This window comes from Corapipo altera, unplaced genomic scaffold (assembly GCF_003945725.1).
Source record: "Corapipo altera isolate COAL_440 unplaced genomic scaffold, ASM394572v1 254, whole genome shotgun sequence".
Classification (NCBI taxonomy): domain Eukaryota; kingdom Metazoa; phylum Chordata; class Aves; order Passeriformes; family Pipridae; genus Corapipo; species Corapipo altera.
In genome coordinates this window covers 324442-346664 of record NW_020885035.1, presented here as the reverse complement: position 1 = coordinate 346664, position 22223 = coordinate 324442, and the positions used below count along the sequence as shown (strand labels likewise).

General features: G+C 40.9%; 1 protein-coding gene across 10 annotated transcripts in view; it reads left to right on the top strand.

The window, feature by feature from the left end:
• JMJD1C (jumonji domain containing 1C) overlaps positions 1-22223 on the top strand; it is a 156359-nt gene that overhangs the window by 104204 nt on the left and 29932 nt on the right. For 6 of the 10 annotated variants that reach the window (XM_027668269.1, XM_027668277.1, XM_027668275.1 and 3 more), the window contains 5 exons: positions 13643-13748; positions 18521-18645; positions 19890-20033; positions 20152-20344; positions 20427-22099. In XM_027668269.1, the coding sequence (XP_027524070.1) occupies positions 13643-13748; positions 18521-18645; positions 19890-20033; positions 20152-20344; positions 20427-22099 (2241 nt within the window). Of the gene's footprint in view, positions 1-10542; positions 10741-12004; positions 12111-13642; positions 13749-18520; positions 18646-19889; positions 20034-20151; positions 20345-20426; positions 22100-22223 lie in introns of those variants that run through there. The other 4 variants (XM_027668274.1, XM_027668273.1, XM_027668272.1 and 1 more) reach the window with 4 other exon arrangements.

Genomic DNA, 22223 nt, shown 5'->3' with positions numbered 1-22223 from the left:
GAGGATCTTGAGGATAAAGCAGATACAAACGTTTGCTTTGTTTAGCAATGAAATGAAAAATTTGTCCTTTACAGGAAACGATAAACATAAAATTTGCAGCATGCATTTTCTGTGTCAGACTAGTATCTGTAGGAAGTGTAGTCTTGAAATAGGATGTGTAGGTTAGGTCCTTAATAGGAATTCCACTTTGCACTCATGATATATCGCGTGTATTTTGTGTTTTAAGTAAAAATTCACAAGTGTAGTGGGTTTTATAGTGGCTCTTGGTATAAACTGAAACTTAAGATGTTTTCAAATATGCTTGTTATTAAAATATTTTAAGCAAAACTACAGTAGGTCTACACATACAAGTGTGACCTCAATCAAATACTTGGAACCAAAATGGTTTTCTGTAATAATAAGTTATTTGTACTGTGACATCTATGTGTGTGTCTGTTGTGATACACAAGTTAAGCAGCAACAAAGCTAATCATGCCTTAATTTTTTTAAGCATTGTAGTTTACTTGAAGGACTATAGATGGGGATGTGAAGCATTAAGGCTCAGCATATGGTATGTGTGACCTCATCAGAGTGGTGTTTTTGTCTGGGTGGTGTTTGGCAGTACCCGTCACAGGCACTGTTGGGCTGAGTGTGTGATTCTGCTGTTGCTGGCCAAAGCAGCTGGAGTCAACTGCATTATACTTGGGACAAGCAAATAAAGAATAACAATTTATATCATGTTTTTCCATAATAAAATACACTTGTGGAAAGATCTGGAAAGACTCTCCTTTACCCAGGCAGTCAGTGCATTTCAACTGTGTGTTTGGGTAGGACAGAGCAGAGTACATGACAGATTATATATTTCCAAATATGTACATAATGTGTGTGATAATGCATTTCCAAAGCATTTCTGAGCACACAGCACTGGAGCAAATGTGCACAGCTGAGGCAGGACAAAGAATTCAAATGAATTTCCTTCACAATCATTAGACTTCTTACACAGGGCATTTTACCACTGAAGAAGAAAGTGGAGGGTGAGCGGAATCTTCAAAGGATTCTCTCATGTATTTGGTTTAAAAAAAAATATAAATTGTTAAGAATGAATCAAGAACACACTTCAGTTCCTCTTTATGGTGAAATCTCTCTTCAGGCCTTACATTCTCCTTCAGATTTGGTTTGTTGTTTTTTTGTTTTTTTTTTTTTTTTATCGAAGACAAACCTTGTTGCTTTAGTGTTTCAAAATGGTACAGTCTGCCTGTCTCCCTCTGTGCTGAAGGTTGCAGATGTAAAGATAGGGCGATGAGAAATCCCTGTGGGAGGTGTTACACGCACACTGATAGGCACCTGTACTTTGCTCTTCTTCTAAATGTGCATGGCACGTCTGAGAGCTGACAGATCAAATGTCTAACACACCTTAAAGATTGTTGAAACAGTATTAATAATAAACTTTCTCACTAATCACGAAGTAGGTATGTCAGGTACAGGACCGAATATACACTAATCTTGATCTATTAGAAATTGTGTATGTTAAATAAGACTTGAGCAAAGGGCATTGGGCAACTCCGGTACTCTGCTTTTCTGTTTGTTAAAGGCAGGCATTGGATATTTTGGGCCTGGATGTTTTTGGTTCTGTGACCTGTTTGCCTGTAAGAGCAGGCGAACAGGACTTGTGTAGTAATGGTGTGCACATAAAAAAAATTCTATAAGCATCTTGAAACAGGGATAAAATAATATTTTTCTGTCTGTATTTTAAGCACCCCATAATCATACGTGCACTCATCTTTCAAACTTCTCTTACTTTTAAACTTCAGGCTTAAAAATAGCTGCTGCAGCTGAAAATTGCTTTTCCCATAAACTTGCAGCTCCACTGCCAGGCAGGCAGGAGCTTTTGGGTTGGTCCCACCCTTTGAGGTTGGCAGGAGCAGCCCAGGAACTCCTGGTGCAGGCCAGCTGGCGGCAGTGGACAATCATGTGCTCCCCTCCTGCTTTCAGTTCCTCCACGGGCAGCCCAGGCACACACAACTTTCTGCATCCTTAACTCTTCTCAGCATCTTGCTGGAGAACCGTCTCTGCTCTTTCCCATGTCTCTGGTGTCTGGACCACCCATAAGGAGTCCAGCTGCTTCCCCTGGCAGTGCCGTGAGGAGCGCTGGTCTAAACAGCTTGTTACCAACACGTCCACGTTTAAGTGTGCGGTCCCAGCGTGAGGGGGAGCAAAGGGCTGCATCCAGCTAGAAGTGGGTCAGATGACTCATCCCAGGCCTCACTCCCAGGAACACGTGTGGGACAGAAGGGTTTCATCTCAAAGGGAGAGGGAGGAGGGATTGGCACCCTCCATTTGTAGATTCAGAGGGAGATACACATCATCGAGATATACATATATGTCCTAAGCCTGTATTTGTGTCTCCCCTTGAAAAAGAGCTTCTTTCTTGAGAACTTTCTCTGTCTTCATTCTCAAAAGACGTGGAATAAAATCAGACCTTTCTGTTCTACTGTGGTCTGTTAAGAAGTGAGGGTCTTAGTCACTCCTTTTGTCTCTCTCAGCAAGGTTTGACACAGGAGTGGAGTTCTTGTAGATCTGACAAGCTTTAGGAAGATGAGCAGCATGGAGAGGAGGCCATCAGTCAGTAGGGCAGTGGCAGAGCTGCCACAGGAGTGTGGCTCCTCCGAGGGGGAGGAAGTTCAGGGGGAACTGCTGAAGGCTGTGGGAAGATACACAAGGAGGAAGGAGAAAGAGTTGTGAGGTGTCTGGGATAAGCTGAGGCTGCTACAATGGAGATGGCTCTCAAATCCGTAGGAAAACAGTTTTTCTTCCACTGTCATAGAGAAACTTATTCTTCTTACAATTTCTGAAAAATCACAGTCAGTTTAGTGTTTTGACTTCATTAATCCTACTCCAGGAGCTAGCATTGAAATAATTTACAAGTTTGGATTTCACACAACAGAAGAGATGGAACAAAACTTGCTTCTTCTTTGAAGGCAAGGATCAAATCCTTTCACTGAAGTGTTTTGGTACTGCTCAAAAGCTAGTATTGGGATTACTGAATTTACAAATCCATCCAGTGTTTCTGAGTAAGGAATTTTCTGTGTTTGATCATAAGTGATTACTTCTTTTCACCAGTAGAAGTCCACGAAAAATACCACTCAGTAGTAAGAGAAGGGAGCCTTATATTTGGTTCTGGGTTCTTAACATTTCCATTCGATTTATTAAAAAAAGGAAAGTTTAAAGTATTTTTCTTACATGGTGTTCTTGACCAATGCTTTTCCGTGATCCAGACACAAAGTCAGCTCCTGGAGAAGTCTCTCTCGCATTATAACCAGGTGCTGCTTTGCCAGTGTGTCCTTGCTTTCCTAAGTAGTTGTGGTGTGTTGGGATTGGGAATCCTCAGTGCTTTGGGGAACTCAGAACCCTGAATGAGGGTAAACTCCTGCAGTCATGCAGAGCTAGAAGAGAGTAGGCATTCCTGCCGTTCAAGTAGGGGGAAACTGAGTTTCATAGAAATGTGTTCTTACCAAATTAAGCCTTATCTTGACTGATAAACACAGTAGTTCTTTGGGTGAAGTGCTCATGGGTTTGCATTCACTCCTCCCTCAGATACAATGTTCCTTTGTTCAGGGCTGCCACTTTCTCTCTTTTTCTTACAAAATGTATTTTTGAAATTACAACTAATAGAAGTAATAATTCGTAGTCTGGGATTAGAGCTTCATGGGAACTGCTCCACAGCCTTCAGCAAACTACAGTTACTAGAGATTGAGAGCTATAACAGTTCCAGGTGTGTGCACCTAATTCTTTTTCCAGGACAGACATGTGGGGAGAAACTCAAGTAATTTTATACCAACTTGAATTTTTAAAATTAAAACCAAGTATGAACATTGCTGTTTTCTTAGACATTGGAATAATTTTATTAAGGGCTTGTAGAGGACTTGATGTACAGTGTATTTCCTGATCAAACTGCATTTATTTTTAACAGTATACTAGATAATTAAATGTAGCTGTAAAGTTTTTTTGGCTACCATTGTTTGTAAATACTGATACCTCCCCCTCTTTAATCTAGACATTTCCTGTCTTTTGAATGGAATTAAAATTTAACTTCCTGTTTTTCCCCTGTATCCCCCTCTTCTTGAGTGTATCTGTCAGCATGACTGGCAGTAAAATGAGGTTAAAACAGGTTTCAGGGTGCATAAGACTTTGTGGCTGGAGTATAGTGCTTTTTTTCTTCCTTTTTTTTTTTTCCTTCCCAAGTGATGTAGTTTCATCTTGAATTATGTCTTTACTAGGAATTTTTTTGGTTCTGTGTGCTGTGAGATTTATCTATGGAAAAATATTGTGAAATAGATGAGCATTGTATCAAATTTAAACACTGAATGACTTTCCTAAGTTTACCCCAAGGAACTTATTGCAGCAACAACTGAAACATCCCAGTTTTCTGATTAGCAATTCAGTCTTTCCTCTATGCAAGACCATTATTCATCAGTTCTATAAAAGGCACAGCCACTGCTTTCTCCAGAGTTGCAGAGAGCTGTGGTGTTAATTCAAGTATGATATACATCCCAGCTGGTCAGACCTCTGTTATTTATAGGGAAAATTCCTAAAATGGCTCCAGCAGGTCAGAATGGAGCTCTTTGCTGGAAAAGAAAGCGCATGAAGATGGTTGCATTGCTTCTGGTACTGTCTTGGAGCAGAGGCAGCATTTCCACACTTGTACAGTGATGGACTTGCTGTTGTATGCCCAGCCAGACCAAGGTTAGAGAGTCTCTGCGCTGTATTCCTGGAGCCAGAGAAGTTTTTTCTTCTGAATGAAATTCTGCAAGAAAACATGCTAATTGTTTTTCCAACTTCTGTGCAGCGCTGCCTTAAATCCTCTTAGAGATTAACTTTGAAAAATTCTGTGGAAATACAGTGGTACTCTTTTAAAATGTGAGAAAAATGAGTTTTATTCTGAACTACTTTCATGTTGTATTACTATTCTAAGAAACACATTCTCAGACAAAGTCCTGAAAACCACTTGAAAATAAAACATTAATGCAGTAGTAATTTGGTAGACTAAACTCCACTGAAAGTGAGTTCAAGAACATTTTGATGGTATCTGATGTATTCTTTCCTCTTGACAAAAAAAATTGTTTAAATATTTTTATTGTTTGTAAGGATTTGTATTATGTCCATAATCCTCATGAGTTATGGGGGAAAGGAGCTGGAAAATTGCATGTTCCTAAAGTTCTTATCTGGTAAAAAAGGATTGAGGATATCTGCAGAAGAGACTAGATAGCTCGGTGACTGGTGGTAATCCAAATTACAGAGCAGGGAGTCACTCACAGGAGTGATACACTCTGATGGATGTTTCTAGGAGCTGGTGTTGGTTCTGGGAGCTGCCATCAGACTGCCACATGTTGGACAGTGTTTTACAATTCTGAGAGATCTTAGCCCTTCAATAGAGTAAGCTCTTAGTTATCAGTAGTCTCATCCAGGACTGTTGTGCTGCTGAGTAATGCCACTGGTGATGGAGATAACTACTGTGGTAGGAGAAGAACTGTCCAGTCTGTTGTTTTCTGTGGTGGTGGGACACAGCTTTCCAACTCTGCCGGTTCCAGCAGGTAACCTCTGCTGTCCCTGATGCACACAGGATGTGTCTTCTGTAAAGTCAGTCTCTGAGCATGGCTGATGTCTTGGCTTGATTTCTGGGTGCATTAGACTTCATTTCCCCTAGTCCAGAGTACTGGTGATCAACAGAATGTACTTTCTTTTTTGCTTAAAGACACCTCCATCCATACAGCTTGTCCTTCAGCTCATGTGATCCAGGTCTTGTTGGATACCTTCTGAAAGCTGTTCAGAATTCACAGGGTGTCGGGTTCTCGGTTTAAATTTTAATATCAATGTACAAAAGAGATTCCTCCGATTTACTCACTTAGCAGCTCTCCTTGTTAGCATCGACTTCGACTTCGCTCTGCTAATTGCTTGCTTCAGGGAAGTGTCTGCACTTTGAGGTTTCTTTTCCCATAGTGGCAGTGAGTTGCTTAGTGACTCAAAGGCTTGTTCCAGTATCACCACATGACTTGGGAGTTACTGGTTGAGTGGGATAGGACCAGTACTCCCTCCCTGTTTTCTTTCAGGAGTAGATAAAACGCAAAATTAGATCAAAGTTGCTCATTGCTGAGATGGTGGTGATAGATGTGAGGAACCTGCAGTGAGAAAGGGGAAGGAAATGTGATTCAGTGGAAAATGAAAGAGCAAATGCATGGCTGTGTCATTAAAATGAGAGAGAAGGTGGACATGGGGTAGTGTTGTTGACTTGACCTTTATTCATTATCTGGTGAGTAGTGCAGTCAGTCAGCACAGTGCTCTGGGTGGAGGCTGACAGCCCACCAACTTTGTGGATGGGAACCACTTGTTTGGGGAAGTCTTTAGGTGAGATGCTAAAAGGTATCTGGCACTGGGGGAGAGTTTGCTTTTCTGACCCAGGTTGTCCCAGCTGCTTACAGAGAGAGTAACATAACCCATGAGCATAAGGGTCATCTTTCTTTTTTAATCTCTATTTTCAAGTGCAAAATTATTGTAGATGTCACTAGAGCAGTTTCTAGGCTGTTTTGTGACAATACCTGCCCAGCCTAGGTTTGGTTTTGTTTATCCATTGCTTGTTGCTTGCTTCTCTGCTGTGTGTTCATCCTGTGCGCTGCTCTGATTTCCCCACTGCCTTCCCATACCAGATTCTCATCTTCAGACACAAGAATAACTAACTTGTTAAATGCAAGTTTTACAGCATGCCCATTTCACTTGAGACACTGATAGTTTCATAGGAAGACAAATATCTGTGTTGTTTTTTGAGTTTGCAAGTTAAAATCAGGGAGAATGTTAGACTGAGAGTCAGATTTTTTCCTGTGTGTTCATGTTCTGACTTCAATATATCTTTCCATAGGATAATCTTTCATATTTTTAATAGAAATTTTCTGGTATTCTTGAGGTGGGAGTTACTCTTCCAGAACTGAACTAATTGGTGCAATGAAGCATCTTCAAGCCTGAAATCATGACTTGGAGAAGTGTATGCAGATCCTGATCCCATAATTCTCAGACCTGATAATTAAAATTTTAAAATCAGTGTCAACTCTTTAATTGTTGACCAGGTGAAATGAGGAAGGGGGTAGGAGTGTGTGGGGAGAAGTATTAGGCATAGGGAAGAGTGGGGAGCAGCAGAAAAATTGTTGATATCTTTTCCTGAGAGATATTAAGTTTACTGACAGTTGGAAAATTACTAAATTTGAAGTCCTCATCTTTTTTCCCTTGTGGTTTTAACTTCTTACAGAAACATAGTTGTTGCCATCACACACTAAAAATAAGCCTGAATCTTGACCGTTCATAGTGTGAAGTATCTGTCAACACTTGTCCTTGGAGCAGTGACTGCGGATCCCCTGGTTGGGTGGGGATTGGGGATTAGCTCCCCTGGTTCTGTGGCCTGGCCCCGCACCCAGGGTGAGCGTCACCGCCTGGCTGTGCCTGCACACACGTGTGAGCAGCGCTGACCTCGCCTCGACTTTGCTGCTGGTTTAGGGGTCAGGGCTGTGCCTTCAAGCTTGACTTAACTGGTTCAGATGTAGCCCAGCAGCTGCCGGGTTTGAATGAGGTAAATTGTGACTGTGCGCTCAGAACAGCAGAAAATAGGTCAAGTGTGGGTTGGGTTTACATAGAAAGCGCTGGCGTCGCCTGGTGAGCCTAAGCCTCTTCTCTCAGCTCAGACAAAGCCGTTTAAGGTAAACTGGGAAGTTACGATCTCCCCAAAAAACTTTCTAGCCTTTCTGGCTTTCTGGCCTCGGTGTTGGTGGCTGGCGTTGCCCTTGGTGAGGAGCCTGGAGCAGGAGAGAGGCAACCCTGGTTGCAGGGCCACACGGAGTGTCAGGTCGATGTGTCCCCGGAGCTGTTCCCTCTGGAAAGACATTCCTGGTGTGGCTGTGCAGCACAGCACGGCCCTGCAGCCTCCAAGGCCTCTCTGACCTCCTGCCCACCAGCTGCAGCAGCGTGGCAGCTGGGGTAGCCTTTCACTTGTCAGAAGGGAATAAGGAATATACTGTTTACCAGGAGGTTGTGCGTGCTTGTGTGTCTGGAAATGGGGCAAGCAACAGAAGATCTGTGTTTAGACTCATCTAAATTCGATTATTTCCCTGTAAGTTTTGGTGTGGTTAGTGTGGCAACAGCAGTGCCTGCCTGGTGATACCCTCAGGGGTGTCAGTTGCTGCCAGTTTTTCTGTGTTTTAGTTAGATTTTCATCTTCTGCCACTGGAAAAAAAGCCTGGTAGCGTGGCAGAGGAATGCCACCAATTGTTAGGTGATGTTCTTGTTAATATCTTTGGTGTTCTGCCTGTCTACATTTTGTGTCACTTCTGATTTGCCTGGGTTTTTTCCCTGCTCACTCTGGTGTCAAGCAGATGGAAGTTTTTTAAAAATTATAATCAGTAAAAGAGATTACAGATCAGTGATATAATCACGTATGTCAGGTGACACAATCAGTGAGAGATAGGAAGAAAAATAAAGGAATTTTGCTGGTTATGAAGAACTGAAAAGAAGGAAAGAATTGCACAGACCTTCTTTCAAATGAGGGGTAAAAATTGGTATGGATGTATTTGAGGCTGGGTATACGGGTATGACATTTAATCTTTTTTATGGGAGAAAATCATCTTCTAAAAATGGCGTTAGAGGACTAGTATGAATTCTCAGCAGTGTAGATTTTAAAAAGTGCTTTTTGCTGCCACTGCTCTCTGAAGACTGTTGTAACAGTTGGTAGGGAGGTGTCGACTTATCTTATACCTTGTTTTTCACACTGCAGTTTTAAAATTTAATTTCTGAAGCTCCATGCAGTTGTACAAATGATTTGGTGCAAAAAGGAAAAAAAGGATTGGGGGGCTCATTTTATAGAAACCAATACTCAGTTACGAAATAACAGCACTAAAGGTTCAGGCTTCTGACACTTTAATCTCTTGAGATTTTCATTTGCACAGTTTGAATTTAAATGTGGTCCCTCTACCATTAAAGTACTAACAAAATGCTAATTTCCATTTGCATACTGTGTAAACATTGTAAACAGGACTGTCAAGTTGGTTATGTACTAGTTTTCATCTAATTCGTGTCCTAAATTATCAGAAAACCTCTAAGCAGCCAGAGGAAGCTATAGTTAATTAAGCCACAGATGGTGAGGACTAATGTGGTGTTGACCTTTGTGAGGACTGCAAAATCTACTTAGTCTTTCTCTGTAAAACACTAGCTGAAATGAGTTCCTACTGATATTAGAAAGATGTCCTTGATGCGTGAAGCCAAATGCAGAGACACCGTGGAAAGCTCCAAGGAAGAAGCTTCCCCAAATAAATGTTTGCAGGTTCCTGGTGTGTGGCAGGTGTCAAGACTTAGTCTTCAGGGCTCTGATTTAAACCTTTTTACTGCCAAAAGCCACTGTTTTTCTAGGAGTGGTTTACCTGGAATGTATACTGTCAGTTCTCCTCCTCCACTGAAAATGGAGAGTTGACAGCTGACCAGAGTTTCTATACCCTCCTATAAGCAGCATGCAGGCTGTGTTTGGAGGTGGGAGCAACTACTGGAATCAAACAATCCAGTTGTTGTTCTTTGCTCCAGGGTTTCATCTCTCCATGAACTCATTTCTGCCCCTCAAGTTTGTGAAGAATGACTTGGAGAAGTATTTTAAAATGCTGAGGAAAACATCTTGCTTCAGTAGTTCAAGTCTTGTGGGGAAGGTGGAGAGCTGTGGAAATGTGTAGGTGTTCCCACCACAGTCATGCCTGGATGCCCAAAATGGAAAAGGAGCTTGCGATGGTTTGAGCCTTTCAGAGGCACTTTGTATGGTCTTTGGGCAATGTGCAAGTTCAGCTCATCCAGGGATACCTCTCAGGGTCTTGGGCAATATTTTTTTGTGGATGGGGCTTGAGTGGGAGAATTCTCTATGCATTTGGATTTTGTCTTGTTTTTCTGTGGGTACTGTCTTTGAAATTCCTGTTTGATCTTAAAGGAATTTTGAAGCATTATAAGTGATGTACACTTGTTCATCTGTGACTCTGAATGCTAAATTATTTTTGTCCGAATAAGCTCTCTGAAAATAGTTCTCTGAACAAAAATTTCTGCTTTCTGGTTAGAGCAGTGTGGTATCTTAACCTATGGTGGTATTGTTTGTAGTTTCAACCTGCTTTGTATCGTTTCCCACCAGAGGAAAGAACAGATACATTCAGAAAAACACAGGATCACTTTGTTACTTGGGAAAATTTCATTCTCTCTCCTTCTTGGGACTTCCTTGGAGTCAAGCATGTCCCCCAGCATGTGAGAATGATCACCTAGAGAGACATGCAGCTGACCCAGTTCTTCAGTTAATTAAGCGTAAAGTCCAGTCCGCCAGAAGTGAATTCCTCTTTTGATATAGAAAGAAGGAAGAATAGCAACAAAGATGTAAAAAACTTGTCGTAGATTGGCAAGCTTCTGATAGTCACATTGCTTCATGTGACTGTCTTTCAGAGGGGCAGGAGGGATTATCTCAACCGTATCTTTGTAGCCCATACGCCCCTTGTCTTCTTCCCAGAGTTGTATGGAGTCATTTGTGGAGCAGGGGACACTGCCGCATGAAGTACATAAAGAGCTTCCTACTGCAGATTTGAAGACAAATATAGCAGTCCCATTTCTTTGATTTGCATCCTGATTTGCATAAGGATTTCAAACCAGCATTAACATCCTTCTGGAAGAGGTGTTCCAGGACTTGTGGAAAAACTAGTCTAGGAGAGGGTACCGTACTTACTTCTGTTTGTAAAACTATTTTCAGATGAGGAAAAGTCTGGAGCAAAATCCTGCAGGGCATTTACATCTTCTGTGGGTTAGTCTGTCAATCATGCTACTTCAACCAAGGAGGAGAGGAAAATTGAAGGTCACAATTGCCAAGGTTCAAACCTCTAGACAGTAATTGTTCCTTGAGCAATATAAACACAGGGAAAGGAAAAGGACTGGGCACTGCAGAGTTATCTGCTTGTCTTCAGTGCTAAACCACGGAAGAGGTGGCAAGTCATCAGCCTTGCTTGTCACCCTGTGTCTCCCTGCTTTTGCCAGTTTGTGGTGTGTGCTGAAAGTGTGTGCTTAAGACCACTGTCCTACAGTTTAATACATTATGCAATTAATTTCCTGAGTTTTGGTTTTCAGATTTAAGATTAAAGATGGGAAAGGTAAATCATCACACACACACTTTTTTTCTTAGATATATGTGCAGAAAAGAACAGAATTTTTGAGATTTCAGGAACTTATTCTATTAGTATCTTCCCCCCCCCCCCCATGATTAAGATGTTAAATGTGTATTGTGTGTGCATTTAGAACCTCTGGGTTCTCTTTGATAATCCCAGTCATACCTGCATGCAGTTTGTGTAATGGATCTTTGACCTCACTTGTGCCTTTTGTAGCTCATCTTTGAGATGAGCTCATCTTTCACCAAGAGTGAGGAAATAAGTACAAAATGGACTCTGCAGTCTCCTTTTTGAAGTGTTCACATGGAACACTCTCAGCCAAGGTACTGATGTCATGCATCTGAATTCAGAGATAGAGCAAAAAAGGTTCAAATGTACTATACGTAGGATGGACCAGTATCTTCTGTGTCAAGTTCAAAGGAGGCCAAGATGCTTAGGAAGGATGTGAAATCTAAAAAAAGAAAAGTAGCACTGTCTGTTGCCTTCAGGAAACAAATCAAAAGTAGCTTAAGATGACATAGAGACTCAAAAACTTCACATAAAGAACTCCCGAAAGTAGTACAATGTTAAGAGTAACAGGTTTGACTTCATGGTACCTAATTGTGTAAGTCTCAAAATGAGGATACAAATTTTCTTAGATGGGACTGAAGGAATAATTCAAAGTGTACAAGATCTGCATATTAACTGCACTTGTAAATCAACCAGACTCTCAGTATTGCAGTGCCTTGGTCTGTCACTTAGGTCCAATGCTTGTGGATCTGAGAGGGAAAATTTTTATTGCAGGAATCTCTTGCAGCTGCTGTGAAAAGAGAGTTCACGGGAAGGAGGACAGATGAATGGTCATCCCACTACTCCAGTCCCAGGGTCTATTGTGTTCCCCTGGCAAATCATCCTCTCTTTCCAGTGGTGGGGTTGCTTCTGTAGGTAGGATCAGTGCAAAAATGGATTTGCACAAGTAGGCAGAATAGCTAATACTCCTTTTAGATTGCCTCAGGAGAGGCCATCCTTGAATAAATTTTGACTGTGACCCTTGAGTGCCTCTGGTAATGCCAGCAACATACTTAACCTGGTTGGGGTAGAGGTCCTGCTGATCTTCCCTTCGCTTTGTTCCAATTTACATGTATTAAAATGATCATCTTGACCATTTCTTCTGGATCCAAGGCCATATCCTTTGCAAAAGCATAAGGAGAGAGAGTAATTTTCTCTAACAACCGAAGCATCGATGCATTCTCCGTAATGGAGCACAGCAAATCCCCAAGTGTCAGGAAGTGAATTTTAAATTTGAAATAGATATCCTGTGATCAGTGGGTTAGCAAGAATAATCTCATCCAGATGAATAGAGAGAAATTGCTTCATGTCACTGGAGCGTCCAGCGTACAGCAATGTACGATTCACTGGGTGTTGCTTGTATCTCTGTATTCTGTGGCTGGAGCTCTTCATAATAAATTGTGAAACATCAAGGAACTTGTTGGAGATCAAGGAAAGAAATTGCTTGATCTCAGCTGCAGTACTGATAAAACATTTTACATTTTGTATGTGGAGAATTGCTCTCATTATTTTAGCTGTCTGAAGTTTTCTTGGTACAAGTGAATGTTCCTGCCGCTCACGGATTTCCAAGACCATCTTCTGCATGAGGAGTCTCTAGGCTGTGGTGCAGCTTTTTTTCTCTGCCACAACCTCAAAGACAGAAATAGCAAGTTTGTTCTGAAGCAGAGAAATAGGTGTTCTAGGATTCAAAAGATGGATGGTGATTTAAGCCATGCTTGCAAGGATACGAACCAGATTCTGTGCCTAATATTTTCTTGTTAGGAGGATAGTGCCACTGAATATGTCTTAATTTCCCAGATGATGTCCTACCAAATAGTGAAAAAGAATCTTTTCCAGAAACTGAATATAATAGAAATTAAACTGTGTCTTATTTGAAGTGACCTAATTAACAAAGACCGACATATTTGAAAATCAGCAATGGTGTTTCTCTCAGAATGCTTGTTTCTCTTAAAATACAGCTTATGCATTATGCATTATATTTGTGGGGTTTGTATCTGTGTTTATGCTCAATATGTCCATATTAAATTTTACAGATATGGAAAACAGGTTTTTTTAAAAAATAATTTAATCATTATTTAAACAATTCTTTGTGCATACCTGTAAACACCGAAGTCTTTAGAGGGCATTTTTAGCTTGTAGTAAGACAGTATTTATGAAAGTGTGATCCTATTAATAGCTTACAAGTCTGGCCACATGTGGGATCTAACATACCGTGTTCCCATGAAATAACTTTTAGCACTATGTTATGCTTTTAAGTTTTTTCTAAAAATAACTCAGGGATTTGTAGGCAATCAGTAAAATTAGTGTCTAACTACTTAATATTGTACTTTAAAAATACATGTAGGAAAATAAACAAAAATGTTACAAGTAAACATAACATATGGTTCTTTTTTTAATCTCTACTTTAGGACGACGTAGACAGTCTAAACCCAGTTCTCAGGGATAACCCGCAGTTACATGAGGAGGTAAAAGCCTGGGTAAAGGAACAAAAGGTTCAGGAGATTTTTATGCAAGGTAATTATGTGGGAAATTGTGTTATTTATATTCTGTGTTAGCTAGTTAAAGGCCATTACTTGTGTGGGACTCATCCCATAGCATTTGTGATACAGTGGAAATATATTTCTAACTTGGAAGTTATTTTTTTGGAAGTATTTGTTAATACAAGAAAACAAGACTATGTAAGAAGCTTGTTGGTGGCTGCTTCAGACTGTTCTTAACTTGTTTGATGTTTTAGTGTTTACAGCAAAAGCTGAATATCATTAGTCTGAACATAGATATTTTATGAAGTTTGTTGTGAAAATAAGTGTGTATGAATGGCAACCACACACTTTTTGGCATATTTAAAACTGTTCTGTGCTCTGTATTGTTACTGTTACGTGTGATAACTTCTCAGATACCTGTCTGTGCTTGTAGTTCTTCACAGTTCTGTAATAGATGAAGAATACTTTCAGATCCCCATCCCACACTCTCACCCCTTGGCTGAAAAGTGCCTTTCAGATCACAATTTTGTAACTCGAGTCTAATGCTGGAAGGTTGGAGCAAATGCTGTATACAAGAATATTTACACTGTAGATTCAAGTTACAAGAAAACAAGTATGAATTAGAAGAAATTATTTTAGTTCCACCTTGCTGATAATAAAAATACTGTTGCATTGGCAATATATTCATTAACATGCAGGCAGCTCTTCAGAGGCATTCCTAGAATGGGAGGCAGAAACTAAACTCTGCAGTCTGGGCTAAAATCCCCATGCAAACAGTAAAGCAGTTTCAGAACAAAAATGCTTAAGCAGTCATTTTATAAATGAAGATTGGGAGGGAAGCAGTAAATAATCAGATAATTTGAGGATGGTTCTGAGGCTTTCTTGCTGTCTGGTTTCTTTGATAAAGCTAAGATCAGAAGACCAAAGGAATATGGTAAGTTTAATATTGAAGTTACAGTAAAAAACCTATGCCTTTCCTTCTGCGGAGTTTCTAATTTGACTAGATGTGATTATTCTTATGGGCCACAGAAAAAGGATGCTGAAAAAGCAACATGTGGAATTATGTAGATAATGAGTCGGTATGATGGTGTTAGTCATTTTAGATTTTACTTTAATATCCTCAGATGCAACACAAGTTAATAGTCTGTTGATGAAATTTGCAGCCAAAACCGGATTGAGAGGTGATGCGAAATCGAATTAGGGCTGTATGAAATGGAAACTAAAATTGAGCTTGTTTACTGTATTTTATTAGAGTAACAGTAATAAGGCAATTATAAAAGTGTCTGTTACACTGGTACAGAATCAATACTTGAACAAAGCCCCAGCAATATTGAAACTATCATCTAAATGAGACTGCAAGCCCACCATCCACACAACTTATTTACTTCCCATCATTGCAGGAACTGTATTTTTGTCTTTATACATATAATTTCTCAAATAGATGTTTCTGTACTTAGAAGTGCACAAATGCAGAGTGTCTTGGACGGTGAGATGAATCTAATCCTAATGTTTCTTCAGAGCAGTTTTCTTCATCTCAGGAGAAGCTGCAGTTCAAATGCACTTGCTGCCCTGGTGTGATATGTGACCTGAGGAGACACAAGCTCCCTGGGGCAGTGACGTGCCAACCACGAGGCCCTTGGCAGTGCCACCACCTCCGCCCCAGGGGATGGCGGTCAGGCAGCGGGGACTGCTGTCACATTCTCCTGGGACATAATCTGCTCCTGGTCACGGAGACTTTGCATTTGGCACAACCCTTACAGTGGCTTACAGACAGCCCTCTGGCAGTGCCAGCTGCTGTGATCTAGTCATGTTATCCTCCTCTTCTCCTTCCTTCTCTTCTGTGGTTTGCTTCACCTTCTCCATTATTACCATTTTCTTGTTCCTTGCAATTTAAGCAACGTTTTCAGTTCTACCTTGTCTAGACATATCTGTTAAGGTTATTACCATATTCTCTTACTTCATCCTCTGCAACATCTTTAGGATCCAGCCTTTTCCTTGTTGTCTGTCATACCGAAACCTTCATGTCATAACTTAGTATTTTCTACATTGACTCTCACAGTTAAAATGCAGTTTATCTGAAGAAAGAGGAGAGTTAGATAAAATCATTAAAATCAGATTCCAGATGTTTGAAAAGAAACATACCAGTTTGAGGAGGGAGAATTTTAGTTGAAACCAGTCCAATTATTTACAAGAATGAGACTAAAGTAAAAAAATTGGCCCATGTAACCTTTCCTTTGGGCAACAGTCACAGCAACATGCTCTGCAGTAGAGATTGTAGCTTTGGCAGGAAAGTAGTTTATTCCTTGTTTAAAGAAAAACCCCAGGCTCCTCCCAGACTTGGCCAGCTTGAAAGCTTTTGGGACAAATAAAACCAGTTAAAGGAACATAGTGAAGTGTCTTTTAATTTTTAACAATTAAAATGTTTGATTTTTTTCTTCCTATTAGATTTATTATCACTACAATCTCAGGCTGAGTGTATAATAATCCTCTCGAAACACTGAGTGTGCTTCAACCCTTAACATATTTCCTCATAGTACTGCACAGGCTGTTCAAACAATATGTAGCTAAGTATGATTCAGCCAGGGACTGGAAACAAAGCCAGGCTTTTCCTGTAATGGCTGCTTGTGGCTGGGCTGGGCTGGAACTGAACTGGCCTGTGGCGTGTGACTGCAGTTTAATCTTTCTCCTTCTTCCTGTCACTCCAGCAGCACGTAAGAAAAAACCCCAACCCTCTGCTTTTAAAAGGTAGATAAAGTCTCTTTTAAAAATAGATAGGGTAACAGCTGGGATGAAGGACAGACAGAGATTAGAACAAGGAGTAAGAGGAAAGAAATTGGCACTGGGTCAGTGCAGAGGAGTAGGAGAAGCTGGAAACTGTTGGAGAAGGAAGGATGGAACTTGTAAGCTGAGAAGACTGGGAAAGGGCTTAAAAGCCAAGGGCCTGGAATCTTAAATGCTAAAATGAGACAAGAAGCTGGGGAGAGGCTGGTTCTGGTTATGCAAGAGACTGAAAATCATTGTGCAGTTAACAGTAGGATGCAAGAGAGGAGGAACTGGGATAGGAAAGTAGGAATGGCAAATCTGCACAGAGACAGAGGCAAAATTTTACTGGGACTGTCTGAATAAGACAGAGCTTTGGGACAACCATTAAAAGTTCAAGTTGTGGAGAATGTGGATGGGTCAGGCAGCCAGAAGTGTGGGAGCTGAGCTGGAGGTGTTTTGCAGGGGCATATGGAGTAAGAGTTGGAGAGAAGCCATCAGGAAATGTGTCCCCATGGGAACCCCGTCTGGTCCAAGACCAGGAATGTGAGGCATTAAGCTTGTGAATTCTTCCTCTTTTTCCTGCCCATGCGTATGTGTGATTGGCAGCGCCTGTGCTGGCACATTCCTGTGCAACTGAGTGTGTGGAGACACGCTCCAGGGGTGAGTTAACACCAGTGGCTCAGGGGGTTCAGTAGGTCTTGAGGTTTCAGTTGCACCATGAGTGATGTGGATGGTAGTGAGAAGGGCGTTTCTGTTCCCAGCTGGTTTTAAAACCTAGACAATCACATGCTAAAGGTATTTCAGAAGGCCTTGCTAAGGTTCCAGAATTAAACCTTAAGACCACTTGGAAATGTGACATTAAAAACAATCCTTGTGGATACACACAGTCATGTGCAGAGGGTATACTGGACCCAGTTGTGTGAAGGTGACTGTTTTTTACCAGAGAAAGCTGTCACCTGCGAGGTCCCTGGCCTTTTTCCTGCAGATGTTTGAGCTTGCTTAATGTACTAGGCAGGGCTTGGAAAAAATGATCTTTAGGAAAGACAGGGGAATTCTGGCCTTGCCTGTGTGGTTCAGCAGCTAAGCACTCTTAAATCACTTAAGTTAGGCTGTTTGTAGGTTGTCACTGAGTGATTTTGATTCCCTTCCTATGTGCCTGGGGTTTGGTTGCAGAAGTAGCAAAACCCACATGGTTGGAACTGAACTTGGTGGCAGGGTTGCTTGGTCGGACAAAATGTTGTATAAACATCAAGTGTGACAAAGCTTAGGGTCCCAGGGATCAACTGAGACACTGAACATGAATAAAATTGTTGAATCTCAATTTCCGTGTCTTGAAACAGACTCCAAAGTAGGTACTGTATCATACTGTCTCCCCATGCCTGTTGGCTTTTGGAAATGAATTAAACTGAGCTTTGCAAAGTGTGTGAGGTTTCTTTGTGTTCCTGAAAACAGGAACCGAAGTCTTCATAGCGTGTGTGCTTGAGTGTTCTGTGTGGCCATAGCAGGCATGGGATCACTCAGCTGCCTTTCTGCCTGCTGTAATGGGGAGAAACTCTGTGGTCACTTATGGGAATGACTTGGCAGATGCAGAACCTAACCACCAAGATGTAATTCTTTTTGCCAGCAAACCAGCGGAGCATGTGACTAGCCTGTTAAATAGCTTCTGTATAACCCGCTGCTGCCACTTTCTAGCCTTTCAGATTACTTTTCTGTGGTTGCTGTTTGTAGGCAGGAGTTTTCCCATCATGTGTCATCATGGTTGCAGAAAGATTTAGTTAAGATAAGAAAATTGTATGTTGAAAATGTTAGCTGAATTGACCTTAAATCATACTTGTATGTGCCATTTACATTTCAAAATGTCTTCCTAAATCAAATCAAATCCACAGGCAGTGTTGTGCCAGAATTGGCTGTGGTTTGCTCCTCATACCATGAACACTGTATGTTTGCTGTGAAGCTTAAAAAAAAAAACAGGCAGGAAAACCCATGTATGCCTTTTTTTTTCTTAATTCCTCAATGGCTTTTTTATTTCTTCCTCTTCCAAAGGTCCGTACTCCTTAAATGGTTATAGAGTGAGAGTGTACAGACAGGATTCTGCCACCCAGTGGTTCACTGGCATCATCACTCACCATGATCTCTTCACCCGCACTATGGTTGTTATGAATGACCAGGTGAGTTTGATAGAGGATACCCAGAAAACAAGCTACAAGCAAACTGCGCACTGGGAGGTCTTAATTTCTGTCACTGGTACTGAGAAACCCATGGAGCTGTTTGGTTCCAACAGGGTAAGGGTGTCACTGCGCTCAAAAAACTACAGCACGACTGCACTGGACCAGTGGTTAAACCCCCCTGGAGCTGAGCACTTGGGCAGTGATATGATTAATACCAGTCTACAGTTCCTTCTGCTGTTGCTACTTCACTAGTGAAGGCTTTGAAGTGAAGCAATCTGGTTTTAAGAACTGGTTTTCCCTGTCAGTTCTGTTGGGAATTTCTTTCCCAACGATGAAATCTTTTAGCGCTGCAGTAATAATAATTACTTTTTCCAGGTAATTTGCAATAGCCATTTGTTGAATTAAGCATTTACTACAGCCATAATTTATGTTTAGTGTGGTGGGTTTCAGTTTTATTTCTGAATTTGATGTTACAAAAAGAATTAATACTGGTGTTTTTAGTGACAGTAATGAATTCTACTTCAGGAGAGTAATGACTCAGCAGTAATGTAGGGAATGACCTATCTGCCTTGAAATGACTGACAAAATTGCGTGTGACAATAAAAACTAGTCTGGTACTCAAATACATTCTTTTCCTTAATTCTCTCTAATTGATTTTCCCCAAGTGTTATTTTTTTCACTTTGTGCCACATTCTTTGAAGATCTGGTTAGCGTTTCCTGCTTTATGATATTCCTTACTAGTAACGCTAGTCTTTAGAATTTTTGCCTCCGGTCGTTTTGGTTCCCTTCTTGCAGCAGTTTTGCTTCTGTTGGAAGCAATACTGTAACGTGCTTCTGCAATATAATTTTTAGTATATGAAATAAATTTTATAAAATGCTTGTGTATCATAATTGCTACTTAGGTATTATTCTATGAATAGCTCAGTTTAATCTCAAATTTGCAGACCGGGGAAGGGAGGGAAAGAAGTGGTGGTGGGGTCCTTTCTCTTTAAAGAAAAAAAAGTTATTTTTGCTATGATATGTAAAGACACATTTGCTTTAGTTTGACACTGTTCCCAGCCTTTGTTGTGTCATATGTCAGTTCTGCTTGTCAGGATTAAGTAGGCTTTTCTCTGATTAGTCTTTAGCACACAAAATAGACTGGTGAACACTGATACAGAAATACAGATAGGGTATTGTCTGAACATCTGCTGATTGTTATTTTCTCTCTCTCTCTCTCTTTTTTTTTCTTCTTCATAAACCAGGTGTTAGAACCTCAGAATGTTGATCCTTCTATGGTTCAGATGACCTTTCTAGATGATGTTGTTCACTCTTTGTTGAAAGGTGAAAATATTGGCATCACTTCACGCCGACGGTCTCGTTCCAACCAGAACAGCAACACAGTTCATGTAGATACATTTATCTTTTTACCTAAGTATTTTCGTATATTGAGAATGTTAAAAATACATGTTTAAAGACACTTAATTAACATTGCATTTAAGTCCATTAATCACAAATTATTTTTAGGGTCATTATACACGTGCACAAGCAAATAGTCCCAGACCAGCAATGAATTCCCAAACTGCAGCACCAAAACAGAATTCTCACCAGCACCAGCAACAGAGGAATACTCGGCCAAACAAGAGGAAAGGCTCTGATAGCAGCATGCCTGATGAAGAGAAGATGAAAGACGAAAGATATGATTATATAGGTCGAGGAGGTAAAAGCAGGGAAAGGGAGGGAGAGTTTCTTAAAACTGTATTAGGCTGAAAATGTGATAGACATGTTTTTATCTTTTACAGAAAACCCCAAAACCAAAAATAAACACTTTCTTAGCAAAAGAAGAAAACCTGAAGAGGATGAAAAAAAGTTAAATATGAAGAGACTGCGGACAGACAATATCTCAGATTATTCTGAAAGCAGCGACTCGGAAATTTCGAATAAAAGATTAACAGATTCATCCTCAGAGCAAAATTCAGAAAATGAGTTAAAAAGCAAGAACACTTCAAAGATAAATGGGGAAGAAGGAAAATCCCAACCTACTGAGGGAGTAGAACAGACAGTAACGGATAGACGGTCTCCTTGGGATGAAGTACAGGAGGATAAAAACCATGAAGAGACAGAAAGGCTGAAGTCATCAGTCTTGGATCAACAGGAAAAATCTTCACTCCATGCAGGAGAGCAGCCAACACCTTATGAGCAGAATGCCAAGGATCCACATGCTCTAGAGTGTAATGCAGAAAAACATCATACTGCAGAGTTAAAAAATGAGCAGTTTTTACCCAGACCTCCTACTCCAAAATGTGTTGTTGATGTTACTAATAAAAACAACTCTGAAAAGGAGAACCAGGATAATACTGCAAGTACCTTTGGTTTGCAAACGGTTCAGAAAACAGAATCTCACAGCAGCGATTTAAAACAGCAGTTTGCAAATGCAAATTTCCTTGAAGCAAGAAAACAGGAAGCTGATCAAAGTTGGGGTAGCAGTGTTGTTAAAACGGATTTGATACAACCTGGGGTTGTAAAAGCATTGCCAGTAAATGAACACTTAAATTCTGAAAAAGAGAAAGTGCAGTATGGCTCGTTTATGTCTTCGTTAAATGTAGCTTCTCTAGCAGAAGAGAGTAAACTGCGTAAACAAAGTCCAGCCCCTGATTCTGTGAAGTCAAAATCTAGTGCTTCAGTTGATCATCCTAAAACAAAGTCACCTGATGTTAAGCCTAAATTCACCCAATCTTCTGATACTGTGAAGTCTAAGGTTAGTTCCCAAAACAGCCATGCTACTGGATTAACAAGGTCAGCCAATAAAACTGATCATGATTTGCCTAGGTCTAGTTTTCATCCAGTTCCAGCTAGAGTTAGTGCTCTAGAAGCTACTAAAAGTCCTCTTATCATAGACAAGAATGAACATTTCACAGTATACAGGGACCCCACTCTGATTGGACAAGAAACAGGAACTAATCACATTTCACCTTATTTGCATCAACATAATTATCCTCTGCATTCCTCATCCCACCGAACCTGTTTAAATCCAAATGCTCATCATCCTGCATTAACTGGTTCATCCCATCTGCTCGCTGGGTCTTCAGCTCAGGCTCCCTTGTCCGCTATTAACGCTCACCCCCTTAGTAGCGCCTCCCACCATTCCGTCCATCACCCTCATCTACTCCCCACAGTGTTGCCCGGAGTGCCTGCTGCCTCCTTGCTGAGTGCCCACCCGCGACTAGAGACTGCTCATGCCAGCAGCTTAAGCCATTTGGCATTAGCACACCAGCAGCAGCAACAGATGTTACAACACCAGTCTCCGCATCTTCTCGGACAAGCTCATCCTTCTGCTTCCTATAATCAGCTAGGGCTTTATCCAATTATTTGGCAGTATCCAAACGGAACACATGCTTACTCAGGACTCGGTCTGCCCTCCTCCAAATGGGTCCACCCAGAAACTCCTGTTAACGCAGAGGCTTCCTTGAGAAGGGTAAGTTGAGATCTTTTCTTAATGATGTATTTAGCTGGGCCTGGTGTCTCCCAGATGTGGTAGTTTGTGTCACACTGACTGTACTGTCATGGTGGGTTTTTTGAGTAGGCAGAGAGCTAGGAAC